The 15,538-nt window shown below is 33.2% G+C and overlaps 2 protein-coding genes across 2 annotated transcripts; both read right to left on the bottom strand.

The window, feature by feature from the left end:
* Positions 1–3,668: 3,668 nt before the first annotated feature.
* LOC136270665 (probable serine/threonine-protein kinase fhkB) lies at positions 3,669–4,219 on the bottom strand. Its single transcript, XM_066069009.1, is given in 2 exon segments — positions 3,669–4,032; positions 4,182–4,219. Coding segments are annotated over 2 exon segments (402 nt in total).
* Positions 4,220–4,319: 100 nt separating this feature from the next.
* LOC117690116 (GATA zinc finger domain-containing protein 14-like) lies at positions 4,320–15,376 on the bottom strand. The gene is made up of 2 exons (XM_066069008.1): positions 15,151–15,376; positions 4,320–5,467 (listed from the first exon to the last, which is right to left on the bottom strand). The coding sequence occupies exons 1-2, from the start codon at positions 15,374–15,376 to the stop codon at positions 4,320–4,322; spliced, it is 1,374 nt and encodes a 457-aa protein (XP_065925080.1).
* Between the last annotated feature and the right edge of the window lie 162 nt (positions 15,377–15,538).

The raw sequence follows: 15,538 nt of genomic DNA, 5'->3' as shown, positions 1-15,538 counted from the left end.
ATTGGTTACGAGATGAAAGAAAATTTGACAACTAGTAAATTGTAACAAGTTAAAGGTAGCCAACATATCTTTCATCTGTCTCTTTTATTTCAAAACTATTTTTTTATCTATTCTTATAACCATTTTACAAATGTACTCAGCAGTTTACTTAAAAGAACTTTTTTAATCAATTCCCATGTACTGCATTCACATCTACATGCAAATCTATTTGTCCCTAATGATGCAATCAACAATAAATCTCACAGAAATATAACTTTCATACTAAGTGACTTAATGTAACTCTGCAGTAACCGTTCTCATATCATTAATTCAAAGATGGGAGAAGATTGTCCATTAAATTAATTATATACATGTATTACAATCCTATCTCTTTTATTTCTTTACAAGGATACAGACCACGCCTCTATAAAACTTAATGAGTAGTATCCAAATATATGAATTACACTTTGGTAAACAAACCTGGTTAAAAAGTTTAACGGTTATTAAAAAAAAGTCCTACGCACAAGATTCAAAATTGTATTTTTTGACGCACGTTGCATGTTATCTAATCAAGAAACATCATATTACCCTTCCCAAATTGGAAAATTTATAGTTAGACTGAATTATCTGTTGCAATTTTACAGATTATGAAAAAGTGCGTATCATTGAATTAGACAAGATACGTTTTAATGGTTTTAACAGTGCTTGCTGAACTGCTAATCTAAAATACAATATAGCTATACATACGTTATGAAACTGGCATTTCTTAATTTTCTTTTACAAAGCCAGCACTGCCCAAATCATGCAATTGCGTAATAAAAACCGCAGCTGTTTCAAATTCTCATTTTTCAAACTCAACAGCCACAGAAACTAATAACACAACTTTAAAAAGCTACCTCCCAAAAAAGTATATGCAATAAAGATGATAAATAGCGCCGCCCTATAAGTTCTAACTAACCACCAACATTCAACTCAACTTACATATGTACATGCAATAACAACTGCTCCAATAATTTCAAGGCAGTCTTTGGTTATCCCTATAAAGCGTTATCAGAATAACACTGTTAAATTTGATGCAACAGAGACTATATCGCTTAACGAGGCCGAGTACAAAACAAATACGCACGCTTTCACGTGGCGTTTCATTTGTATTGTGACGTCATGGTTTTGCTTTGTTGACGCCATGGCGTGATAGTTCACCTGCAGATATTCAGCAAATTTTGTTGAAAATAGCTCGTTTGATGCGTAAAATTGATATTATATTGTGGAATAAACATAAATGTCTCGAAGTATAAGCTATATTTGGGCTCGGGTCGAAAACGTGAAGAGGGTTCAGCAAGCCTAGCCATCTGTCACGTTTTCTTAACCCGCCTGAATATAGTTTAATTCATATATTTCAAAACAGTAACCATGTATTTTATATTAATGGCCCTTTATATGTGATGTTATATATATATATTAATTACTTAAATATGTCTGAATGTTAATACTATAATAATAATACTATAAAGATCATCATTTTTGTCTTTGTCAAATAAAAAATAACCATTATCTGGCAAACTGGGAAATTGGGCATACAAAGAACAACTTTGATAAGTTTAATATGGAGAACAGAAAAGGAAATCCCTAGGGCAGAGGTTTAAATAAAATGTAAAAAATGTGCAAAATTGATACATTTCAAGCAAAATCCCATAGGGTCCTATGTTAAAAATTACAAATGGTGTGGTTAATGTCTAAAAAAAAATTTAAATTAATAATTATATCAGTAGAAATTTGTGTAAAAAATTTCATTCAAAAATCTAGGCCAGAACAAATTAGACCCGGCCTCGTTAAAACCAATTGTATTGTAGTAGCAAACTAATCATTTTTCTATAAATTTAACAAAGGTAACGCCAAAAGCCTGATTTTACCATCAAGTTTTAGAAAAAATCACCCGTATTTATAGTATACTAATAAAAGATAAGACAATCGATTAATTGTAACACAAAGCATTGCAGCATCAACTTTAGAACAAAAATAACCGAAATCAATTATCTGTCTGAACACACGTCTTTTGTTACAATTAAAAATATTTCCCATGAATTAAAGAACATTGCGTTAATAGTAATTCCAGGTACGCATACAGTTAAAAAAATGAGTGGCCATAGACTGCTGAAATTCTTTTAAACATGTATTGTAAACAAAATCAGAGGTCCAGTTGACAAATGAAAACTCTTTACACTTAAAATATGTTCCCTGCAAAAATATATGTAAAATTATTAGTGACAATATGAAGTTGATTAAGACAAACCACCGATCTAGGCACAGGTCCGACTGAACAAATAAACTACACTGAAATCAAAATCACTCGAATGTAGATTAGATTTTTCTTCATGATAAAAAAAAAAGTTGTTGAGTCAAATCTGACAACACTACTACGACGACTAATGTAGAAGAATGTACTAAAGATAGGTTGTCTTTTGTCAAAAAATATATCGAAATTACAAACAATTAATATTGAAAACTCGTGCTCTTATTAGGTATATTCTACATGATGAGGATGCAACTCTTTTGAGACAAGAATATTTCGTGTTGTAATTGTTTTCGTACCCTTTATATGTGTCTTATGTCAAACGAATCAAAGTTATATTTATCTTGAAAATAGTTACTATTACAGAACAATTTAGATCTATGTTTTTTTTCTTCATATTATTCATTGTAATTGGTAGTGACTGTCTTATTTCGATGATGTCACGGTGGGTGGAGTTTAATCAGTAGAAATTATAGTTCAAAATTTCATTGTTGTTGGTTTCACTGTAATTTGTAACCTTCATCATTAACGGAGAGGAAGGTATTGCATTTTGTAGTTTTATGATTAAAGTTGACATTTTGTTGGTTTTGCTCGAGAGTTTATTTTACGAAGTTGACAGGGATCCCTGAATGCAGTTCTACATATTCTTTAATTCATCCAAGCGTGCTTATACTTAAACAGACTTAAACAGAAAACATAAAAAAAAGTGATTGTCGGCGTTGGAGTGTATGTTGGCGAGGTGGTGGTTGTTGTTGTTGTAGTGGTTGTTGTTGTTGTAGTGGTTGTAGTTGTTGCTGTAGTTGGAGAAGTTGTTGACGTTGTCATGGTTGCTTGCGTTGTAGTTGTTGTTATCGTTGTAGTTGTTGTTGTTGGTGATGTAGTGGTTGTTGACTTTGAAGTGGTTGTAGTCTTTGATAGCTGTGTAATGGTTTTTGGTGATGTGATAGTTGTTGGTGTTTAAGAGGTTGTTGACGTTGTAAATGTTGTGGTTGTTAGCTTGGTAGTCTTTGATAGCGTTGTTGTGAATGTTGACGTTGTAGTCGTTGTCGGTGTATTAGTGGGTTTTTTTTGTGATGAAGTTATTGTTGGTGTTGTAGGACTTGTTGGTGTAGAGATTGCTTTTGATGCTGTTGTTATTGTTGGGATTGTGGTTTTAGTGGCTTTTGGCGTGAACTTGTTTATTGGTTTTGCAGTAGAAGTGGTTAAAGCTGTGGTAGTGGTTGTAGTTGTCGTCGTGGTTGTTGGCGTTGGACTTGAAGTATGTGTTTGTATTAGGGTGGTGGTTGGCTTGGTGATTGTGTCCATAGTAATTGTAGAAGTTGGTGTTGTAATGGCTGCTGAAATGTGTGATGCCGTTGTAGTGGCTGTTGACGTTGTACTTGTAGTGGCTGTTGGTGTGTTAGTGATTGTTGGCGTTGTAGTTGTAGTGATTGTTGGCGTTGTAGTGGTTGGCGTTGTAGTGATTTTTGGCGTTGTAGTTGTAGTGATTGTTGGCGTTGTAGTGGTTGGCGTTGTAGTGATTGTTGGCGTTGTAGTTGTAGTGATTGTCGGCATTGTAGTGGTTGGCGTTGTAGTTGTAGTGGTTGTTGGCGTTGTAGTAATTGTTGGCGTTGTAGTGATTGTTGGCGTTGTAGTTCTAGTGATTGTTGGCGTTGTAGTGATTGTTGGCGTTGTAGTGTTTGGCGTTGTAGTGATTGTTGGCGTTGTAGTTATTCTTGGCAATGTAGTGATTGTTGGTGTTGTAGTGATTGTTGGCGTTGTAGCTGTAGTGATTGTTGGCGTTGTAGTGATTGTTGGCGTTGTAGTTGAAGTGATTGTGGGGGTTGTAGTGGTTGGCGGTGTAGTTTTAGTGATTGTTGGCGTTGTAGTGGTTGGCGTTGTAGTAATTGTTGGCGTTGTAGTGATTGTTGGCATTGTAGTTATTCTTGGCAATGTAGTGATTGTTGGCATTGTAGTGATTGTCGGCGTTGTAGTGGTTGGCGTTGTAGTTGTAGTGGTTGTTGGCGTTGTAGTGATTGTTGGCGTTGTAGTGATATTTAGCGTTGTAGTTCTAGTGGTTGTTGGCGTTGTAGTTATTGTTGACAATGTAGTGATTGTTGGCGTTGTAGTGATTGTTGGCGTTGTAGTTGTAGTGATTGTTGGCGTTGTAGTGTTTGGCGTTGTAGTGATTGTTGGCGTTGTAGTTATTCTTGGCAATGTAGTGATTGTTGGCGTTGTAGTGATTGTTGGTGTTGTAGTTGTAGTGATTGTTGGCGTTGTAGTGGTTGGCGTTGTAGTGATTGTTGGCGTTGTAGTTGTAGTGATTGTTGGCGTTGTAGTCATTCTTGGCAATGTAGTGATTTTTGGCGTTGTAGTGATTGTTGGCGTTGTAGTTGTAGTGATTATTGGCGTTGTAGATGTAGTTATTGTTGGCAATGTAGTGATTGTTGGCGTTGTAGTAATTTTTGGCATTGTAGTTGTAGTGGTTGTTGGCGTTGTAGTGATTGTTGGCAATGTAGTGATTGTTGGCGTTGTAGTGATTGTTGGCATTGTAGTTATTCTTGGATATGTAGTGATTGTTGGCGTTGTAGTGGTTGTTGGCGTTGTAGTTGTTGTGATTGTTGGCGTTGTAGTGGTTGGCGTTGTAGTGATTGTTGTCGTTGTAGTTGTAGTGATTGTTGGCGTTGTAGTTATTGTTGGCAATGTAGTGATTTTTGGCGTTGTAGTGATTGTTGGCGTTGTAGTTGTAGTGATTGTTGGCGTTGTAGTGGTTGGCGTTGTAGTGATTGTTGGCGTTGTAGTTGTAGTGATTGTTGGGGTTGTAGTGGTTGGCGTTGTAGTTGTAGTGGTTGTTGGCGTTGTAGTTATTGTTGGCGTTGTAGTTATTGTTGGCGTTGTAGTGATTGTTGGCGTTGTAGTAATTGTTGGCGTTGTAGTGGTTGGCGTTGTCGTGATTTTTGGCGTTGTAGTTGTAGTGGTTGTTGGCGTTGTAGTGATTGTTGGCGTTGTAGTGATTGTGCGCGTTGTAGTGATTGTGCGCGTTGTAGTGATTGTTGACGCTGTAGTTGTAGTGATTATTGGCGTTGTAGTTGTTGTTGACATTGTAGTTGTAGTGGATGCTTGCGTTGTTGATGTTGGATTTGCCATGGTTGTCGAAGTTGTTGGCATTATAGCTGTCGTAGATGTTATCCTGGTCGTGGTCGTTGTTGAATCTTTGAACTTGTTTATTTTTGAAAATGACAAACTACTTGCGTTCACAGGAAGGTTTCCAAAATACCAAATTCCAGTAACATTTCTCATTACTTTCTTAATAATGGTCTTCAACGACTGGATAGTGATTTCCTTCTTTTGAGTCTCCATAAATAGGAGAAAACTGACTTTTATACTTCCTTTCCTATAACTAAAAAATGTTAGCAAATTAGATTACTGATGTATGAACTTTTTTTTTCAATCTGAGAGATTCTTCATTGTATGTGTCTATTACCGGAGATCAGTAACATAACACTTCCGCCAAGTTAGGAATTCTGCTTGAAAACCACTTTCCATCTGCATAAAAAAATTTGAAAAAGAGAAAACATCCATGTAATAATCATATTTATATGTTATGTCATATAAAATAACTTTTGCAGATAATCGAACTTTTTTATATGTAATTATAATAAACTTTCATAATTTTTTTCTCTCTGAATTATCAATATAAATACCATTGCAGAAAAGTCTGTTGTAAATTTCTTGTATGTGTAAGACCTTTTATTGTTTAAATCTCCAGTGAAGTTTTGAAGAACGCTAATTTCTCCCTCAGTCAGAACTAAAATAAAAGTACATGAAAAAATTATTCTGACGTGAAACATTATCCTTTAAACAAGCATATAGTCACTTTCAATTTTTGCATTTTTCTCTTTTGTCGCTTGTCCAACCTTTCCGATTTTGCAACTTTTAATTAATTTTTTTGGAATTCGTTAATATCTGTATCTAATCCCTATCTTACAATTGTAATTATCATCATGTTAATGTATTTGAATAAATGATGAATTAATATTGTTTTAACTAATCAGACGAACAAATAATGTCCAGTCATCTATTTTGAAAAGCAACTGGTTAAAGTAGGAATGTCAACGAATACTCGAATACTCGTTGGTTGCTCAGTCACGACGATCATCGACTAAAATTTTCCTAGTAATAAAGTGAAGAAAGACATTCAAAACATATTTTTTCTTTATAACGCGGCAGTTTTGGGGCTTCGAATAAAGATAAGAGTTTTCTAGACTTTTCTCGGCATTTTTAATCACGTTACACTGTTGAACCAAATGGGTGTCCCTAGTATATTTTTAAGCGGCTACAAATTGATCTCTGTTGAATTCGTAGTTCAAATTATTATACTTATGCATACATGTACTTAAAGGGATCAATTTGTGGTTCTCCTTAACAGTTATTTATTGGATAAAATGTTTGTATTAATCAAAAATTTAATCATATCAACTCAATGCGTTTGTTTTTAAATAGCCATTAACTTTAAATGTTGATTTGAGATAATGACTTAACATGAAACAGGTCACATTTAATTTGAAAAAAAGTTGAAAGTGATTTTATGGAAATTGAAATACTTGCAAAATATGCTAGAAGGAGGCCTCAGATCCTCTCGGTATGAATACACTGAAGAACCCTGTGTACTTATTACTCTAGTAAAAGTTTTAAGTCTCTATCTCTTATGGTTGCAGAGGAGTAGCGATAACAAGCTTTTCGTACACAAGGGCAATTAGCAAAGGGTCATTTGGTACCAAAACTTTCAATGGTCAATAACATAAAGAAAAAATTGTTTCAATATATCTAGAAATAAAAAAAACTGTCCCTGGAAAAAAAGAGAAGAAAAAAAAATGATGATACTAAAGGTTGACAAAAAGTGACTAAAACGGAACAAGGCTGAAAGCTAGCAGCCACTTAGCCCGTAGAAGCTAGCAGCCAATAAGGAAATTCATCAAAGAACTGAGAGTCCTCGAACTGAAAATTATGTTTTACTTTATTATCGACATATTTTAATTAATATCAAAATGATCAATGGACAATAATTTGTACGAGCATTGACGACTTCCAAAGCAGTAAAGCTGGCCTGGATAAAAGTTATAAATGCGTCTTTGTTGGACAGAAATTAAATACCTAAAAATCAGTCATAAGTTATGAGAATAATGTTATCCTAAGTGTAGTCTTATTGATAAAATAGAAAAACTATATGCATCGTATTAAGTGATATGCAAACGTATAATGATATATAAGACATGATACATTAAAGTAAATTAAAAGGCATACACCGATATTCGCTGTATATTCTAACCAAAACACATATAAACGTTGTCAAATGAAATTAAATGCCTAAGAAAATATGGAGCTCAGTTATGTGTAAGCGTCACAAGAACAGGGACACGCTAAGACATTAGCTAACGGATACAAAATGTATCTAGATAAAATGTTTTTTTTTTAATTCATTTGAAATCAAATACATCTTTAGTGCGTATTATCATAAGTTCTTTAAATGTTCATTATGGTTATGATACGGTGTATGTGACAATAGAATAAGGACACACAGTTTCAATTAAACTCGACTGTCACTAAAGGCTCCGATTAATCGACTAAGCCAGCCGAGTAAAATTGACATCCCTAGGTTAAAGATAAAATTAAGTCTACAGGGATTTCGCACTGCAAAGCAGCTTCACAAAAATAAGTACATATTAGACTAGTAGACTAATTGTTCTCAAACAATTAGAGATCTTTCTATCTCATTGTGTTTTATGTTTAAAATAAGATTTGTTTTATGCTTAAAATAAGATTGTTTCAATTGAATAAAGTATTTTTTCTGCGTTCCCTCATTTAAAAAAGTGCCAAAAGATTCAGTATGCATTTTTTATACCTTGACCTTTGACCTTTGTGTCATTTTGAACGGAGAAGGTAGACACTTCAATACCAAGTGGTCGGATGTAACTATGACCATTGGTTCAAAAGTTGTCAGTGTTTTTATTGAATGTTCGAAGCTTTCAGGGGCAATAAATGCTAGAAAGGGGGCAATAACTATAATTGTTTCAAGGTAGAGTTTTAAGGGTTAAATTATACATAATATGATATTCGCTGTATATTCTAACCAAAACACATATAAACGTTGTCAAATGAAATTAAATGTTTGGGAAAAATATTTAAAAAAACATACAATACTTACTCTACATTTAATTAGCCCCAACCCCATAAAGCCCAAACAAACAAACAAACAATCTAACAAACACAACACAAGACAAATACAATAAAAAACCCAAGCCAATCCAGTGGGGCAAGATACACATGTAATTTGTTTACAACAACTTTGAACATGTGCGTGTTTAAAAATTTATCCTCGGGCCTTTTCATTCCCCCGGAAACAACATCAATCGAAAATTAAAAAGACATCGTATTAGTACGAATACGAGACTATAGAACATCTAGCATTGTGATTTTATTCTCATAAAAAATTATCATATGTCGCAATCAAAACTGCCAAACACGCCAAAATCCTCGGTTGAAAATGGGATTATATTGTCTCAGTCATGTTTTGACATGAACCTTCGAATATAACAACAATGACAATGAAAAAGGTCGGTTTAGCTCATCCAAACTTTGTCATATTTTAGCATTTCACAATGATGTAGGGGTGAAAGGCGGGCCATTATCGCTTTTATCTTTGAAGTGTGCATCAAACGGATACCAGGGCAGTGTAGGGGACCTATGCGGCTACTATTTCCCGGTCTCAAATTTGGGCTGTAGGGGTACCACCAAGTGGCTCCCAAGGGTTGGGGCTCATTTGAGGGCTTAATATTTCACTTGAGTTTGATCACAAGAACTATGAAACACTAGGGTGAGGTAAAGGAGCTCATGAGGTATTCATGATAAGCGTATTTTACTTGGTCATTGTCATTCAGAGCAGTTAAGTATGTCCCGAGTTTAAAGTGACTGACTTTGATTAATATTGTGCATGTTTTAATGCATAATTCTTAGAAATTGTCTAGATATCTCTTTGGAATTTCACACACACAAATTTGCTTCTTTTGGGGTAAATTTTCTATTATCATTTTATGACTTTTCTTTTTTCTATTATTTATAAATGAGTCCCTTGTAGTTCGAAAGAATTTCGATTTTTCTAAGCATTAGCAAGTAAGTGTATGTGTTTATGAGACGGCCTATAAGATAACCAGACGACAATTAATAAAGAAAAGCAATAGCAGAAAAACTGAAGTATGTGTATGTTTTAAAAGTACGCTATGCTTCTATTGTAGTTTTCCGCAAAAACAATAGACCCAACTGTCACAATCAATAGATTTATTCATTCTTACCTATTTTCCTATAGGGTACCTCTGATTTTTATTCTATGTTCATATCCTTTTTGGTGCCTCAATTTTATCAATTCAGGTATTGGTCAATATTGGACTATACTCGGACTGTTCTATTTGTTTACTATGATGCTATAAATACCCATGTTTTTGGTCAGTGAGCCGGGGTCCATTAGCACGCACTGCAGTAGTAACACGATGTATAGCTAAACGTATTTTTTACTGTAACCATCTCCATTAGAGGTTCCAGCAAGGCTCCAGCAATGTCCCAGTGATGATTCGGCCATATTCACCAGTGTTCCGGTATTGAACATCTTACCACCCGTGTAACCTCCTTCGAGTATTCACTTACTATGCTGGAAGCCGGTGGACGGAAGCCGTCATCTTAGGACGTGGTACCGAAGGAGGACACATTGGAGGAACACTGGAGGGACACTGCTGTCCAATATACCACCATAGGACATTGACGAATCAGATATTAGAAACATTTTTTTTTGTTAATATTTTGTGTGTGTGTGAATGTGTATATTTGTAAATTTATTGATTTTATATATAGATAAAGATTGTAAATACTTATTGTTGTTCTCATTGCTTGACTGGTTAGACACACGACGGCTGTCGTGACACCAACCCCCTTTGTCAGTTTGTAGTCATCAAAAAAATATTCCAATTTATTTATCGCCAATCTGCCGCAATTGGCAATCCGTCTCTTTGCGGTAAAAAGCTAATTTGTGTTTAGAGATTAGTTTCAGAGGTTTATCTTAATCACATGAATCCTGGTTTGATTTATCAGAGTCTGTTGTTTGTGCATTTCTTTTTTTTAAAAATCCCTCTCTTTAAAGTATAGTATTTCAACAAATCAAAACTCGCCCTTTATAGGTTCCAAAACTAATATGATACTTTTGGCCATAAACTACTGTTAAATACAGAAAAAGTATAAAACATTTTAGCTTTAAAATTGAACCATTTCCCAATACTTTTGTATAGAGCTTCACATTTTTTATAATGGAGTACATGTAAATAAAATCTTAAAATGGTCAAAGTCATCCATTCCCCTTAACAAATAATCTTTTTTCGAAATCTGAAAAAGGGCAGAAATGTGTAATATTCAAAGATATTTGATAGAGAGATAACCTAAGCCTACATAATTAAAGTAATAATAATCTTTACTTACTAAATCTATAGTTTAAAAAAAATACTTCTATTGCTTGAAGGCTTTAAGTGAGAACCGGACGACCAAATGAAACCCGTTAAACACATGTTCAATTAAATGCCCATTATCCATGTAAGTTTTGTGTCTTGATCTCTCACAGTTTCTGAGATCTTGTGGATACTTTGTTTTTAAAAAAAGAAGGCTACCTGAATTATTTTTTTAAACCGTGTGTAGATAATCTTTTGTAATTCTATGGCTAAAATGTTACTTACATGCTTAATAACCGAAATATTTTTTTTTTAAAAATGAAAATTGGGTGTACTTCCTGTGACGACCGGAAGTTACGCCCACAAAATTTAGTTGTTAAAGTCGTTACTCTTTTAGAGATCTCGTCGAAATAAGGTTTTTTGTCTCGGGACAGGAAAGGGACAAACGGAAGTGCTCAATGAAAATTAAATTTAACATTTCTTGTTTACTTGCCTATCTTACATTATTATTTATCGAAGTAAATACAACTATCAAGTGAAAACAGTTAAACTGATAAACAGCTTGATTTGTTTGAACTCTTCCGGTGTTGACCGGAAGTGACGAAAGACAAAATGAAACTGTTTAAACACATTTTCAATCAAATGTCTATAATCAGTAAAAATTTTCGTGCCTTGATCACTTACAGTTTCTGAGATCTTGCGGGTTCAAAATATGTTTTAAAAAAGCTTCCTGAGATAATCGAGATATCTCACCGGAAGCAGATTTTTTTTGGTCATTAAACATTGCATAGATGACATATGTAAAGATTTATACTAATGTCTTTATTCTACGGAAAATAAATCAAATACATGTACGTTAAAACGTTATATTTTTTTAGGTGCTTCCGGTGTGGACCGGAAGTTACGCCCAGCAAAACGAAAAAGTGTAAACTCATTTACATACATGGATCTATCATCCCACAAAGTTTGATTGTTAAAGTCATTACCGTTTTTGAGATCTCGAGGAGTCAAAGTATTTTGTCTCGGGACAGGAAACGGACAAACAGAAGTGCACAATCAAAGTGAAGGTTAGAATTTGTTAGACATTAGAAAACAGGACTTTATTGTCAATCAATTTATTTAAAATTGTCAAAGAAAAACAATTAAACTTATAAACAACATGATTTGTTTGAACTCTTCCGGTGTGGACCGGAAGTGACGTTCAACAAAATGAAAGCAGTTAAACACATCTTCATTCAAATGTCTATAGTTTTTGAGATCTACTGGGAACAAAATTTGTTTTAAAAAAGCTACCTGAGATAATTGAGATATCTCACCGGAAGTATAATGTTTTTGTTAATTTAACATCGCATAGATGACACATGTAAGAATTTTTACTATCATATTCATTCTATGTAAGATAAATAAAAATACGTAAATAAAATAATTTTGGAAGAGCTGCCGGTGCTGACTTTGCGACGAACAAAACAAAATAGTTTAAACACATCTACAGCAATAAGTCTATCATCCCACAAAGTTTGGATGTTCAAGTCTTAATCGTTTCTGAGATTTCGATGCCACAAGCTTTTCGTCGCGGGACAGGAGAGACGACCGGAAATGCATTTTGAAAAAATGAGAAAAAAACGCCTCGAGATATTATCATTTTCTATCATCCCTGAAAATTTCAGGGAAATCTATTCAGCCATATCTGACAAATTCTGCCGACAAAAAAGGAGAAAAAAAAGAAAGAAAGAAAGAAAAAAAAACACTACAATTACTATAAGGTCTTCCGTTTGAAACGAAAGACCTTAATTAATCAATTCCATTAGATATGAAAACAGTGTGTAAGGCGATTGAGCCCCAACTAAAGTTAAAGAAAATCTACAAAATATGTTACAACAACCACGTATCTCATTAAAAATGGGCCCCAACAATTTTTTATTCCCAACACAACGAAAACTATGGTAAAATACAATGTCGAAAAAGTATTCTTACAGCAAAATAACTACTAGTAATGTTAAAAGAACAGGAAAACGTTAGCCGACTAAGGTGCAGGAATTTAAAAAAAAAATAAGCATAAGTAGCTCTATTTCATTTTCAGTAGTTAAATACTGTAGTTTATCAATTGAATAAAATTGCTATTCTTTCACACTGTGGTAGCATACTGGATGAAATGGTTATCTGTCACAGTAGGAGATAATGTCAACCGGAAATAACAACAGACACGGGTAAAACAAAGCCCTGGAAAATGTAATAAAAAGAAAATTGTACATTTTGTTATTGGGTACGCTATTTTCATGTATTTCGCTCGAGAGGCAAGATGTTTTTGGTATTTTCTTTCGTGCTTCACACTCAGGTAAGATTTTAAAATGCTGTCTTGTGATCACTTGTGATACAACTTCCGTATCCAACCACAAAATATATCCTCTATGTTTTTTAAATCCGCTAATATTTTATCTTAAAAAAACAAAATATTTGAACCTGTTTGAAGACTGCAGTAGAATGCTGAGGTTCCCTGATTTATTAGTTGGAAAAACGGCTCTTTAGCTTCATTGGTAGATGCTTAGGAAGTGGAGAAGAAAGAAAGTGTCTTTTCTCACTTTTGCATGATTAGCAAATGCCTATTCAAAATTCTATAGGAGGGTTAATACTAGTTACGATTACTCTTTCATGGCAGGTTATATGACCTTTGTTTTTTTATTCTCTGGTACTACGGATTAAATTATGTTGTTACGAGGAAAGATCTCGTAATAACAAGAAAAGATCTCGTAATAACGATAGACGATCTCATAATAACGAGAAAAGATCTCGTTATTACGAGTAAAGTATCTCGTTATAACGAGAAAAAATCTAGTTATTTTGAGTTTATTTTCTCGTAATTACGAGAAAAGATATCGTTGTTACGAGTTAATTATCTTGTATTTACAAAAAAAAATCTCGTTATCACGTGTTATTTATCTCCTTATTCTGAGAAAAGATATCGTAATTACGAGAAAAGATTTATATATTAAAATGGTGCGTTTCTGAAAAGAAACATAAAATTATCAGATTTGACATTTTATCTTATATGAATAAGTGGAAAGACCTTCATGTTTTTCTACTTTTCATCTTAAATATTATAATCCCACTCCGAAGTAAATTATACCAGGTAGTCCTACTCGTAAAAACACAATTCTATTTGTTACAGATGACTTAAATGACTATAAAGTTTTAATTAGGATGTACAGGATTTACCCGAATTGTTTTTTATATGTTCATACACAACCTATATGTATATTGAAAATAATTTTTTTGTATATTAACATTTTGGAGTCTGAAAACAAATTACATGTATCCTTCTTATTAATAAATAGTTCAAATAAATTAATCAATCTGCTTTGCTCCTTCTTCTAAAATTTCTTTAAAACTGCTTGGTCTGAATATACATGTATATCAAATTTTGTGTACGCTTTTTATAGATGATTATGCTAAGTATTTGTATAATAATAGACATTGCAGAAGTTCATACACTTTACATAAAGAGAATTGAACAATGAAATGCGATATTTTAATTAGATCTTTTCTCGTAATAACAAGATCATTCCTCGTGATAACGAGATCTTTCTCGTAATGAGGAGGTAATTAACTCGTAATAATGAGATCTTTTCACGTAATAACGAGATCTTTTCTTGTTATTACGAGATCTTTTCTCGTAATAACGAGATAACTAAAAATGTGATAAAATCTTTTTTCGTCATTACTAGATAAAAATATTTTTTTATGTGACCCTTTTCGTCTTTAGTAGATAACTTATCAACACTGAACATGAAAAAATAAATACTTACACAATATATGAGGTGATTCTAGAAAAAAAAATATATGCATATAAAGCAGTGCTTAAAATGACCAAAGATAAGAAAAAATTATCTACATTTGTAACACACACTGGTAACGATATAAGCAGATCGCATTTTATACTCCAACAAATTAAATCCTTAAAAAGAGCAAGACTAAACCTGCTGGGGTATCATGTTTTAATGTATTCAGTTTACTGTTTTCTGTTATTGAATTGTGAAAACTCTATAAAAATTACTAAATATCAAAGAAGAAAAATTAATGCTAAAGAATATGATTTATGATATATATATATATATATATATATATATATACATATATATATATATATATATATATATATATATATATATATATATATATATATAAAAGATCAAAATCTCGAATAATCAGATACATGTATCTCGGAAGTTTTTCAACAATTCCATCTAGTTCGAGATAACGAAGTTTATATTTGTATTATTTCTTTTAAAGATATGTAAAGTCTTATACAAAAAGTATATAAAGCGTATAAATTTCTTGTGTCGTTAGCAACTTACGTAATAGTTGAAAGATTATTAAATGAAATTATATCTGCTTTATCAAATATGTACCTTTCCATACCTTGTTTTTCGTTCCGTGGCTTTGCAAGGACAAACACAACAGTTAGAGCAACAGCAAGAGCCACCAAACAACTGACGACGAGGACTATGATGATAGTTGTTCTGTATTTGGTTCGCTTGTTCAGACTATCATCAGTCGATCCGTTTCGTTTTGACGGTGTGTAATCATCCTGACGAGACTGACTCCTGGATATGTTATATGGATTATTTCCTGTACTGGTCACCATCTAACAAATCAAACCATAGCAAAGAGTTATCATAGCAACAAGATATTATTTGATTTTCACTTCAATTTTTTTAGGATCTCCCAAAAGCAAAAAAGTCAGGGGGGGGGGGGGGGGGCTCCATGATAATTTAATTCTTAGTTATGTTCTATAATATTTTGTCAA

Source organism: Magallana gigas, chromosome 8, assembly GCF_963853765.1.
Source record: "Magallana gigas chromosome 8, xbMagGiga1.1, whole genome shotgun sequence".
NCBI lineage: Eukaryota > Metazoa > Mollusca > Bivalvia > Ostreida > Ostreidae > Magallana > Magallana gigas.
Note: the sequence above shows the minus strand (reverse complement) of the source record. Positions and strands in the feature narration are given on the sequence as shown.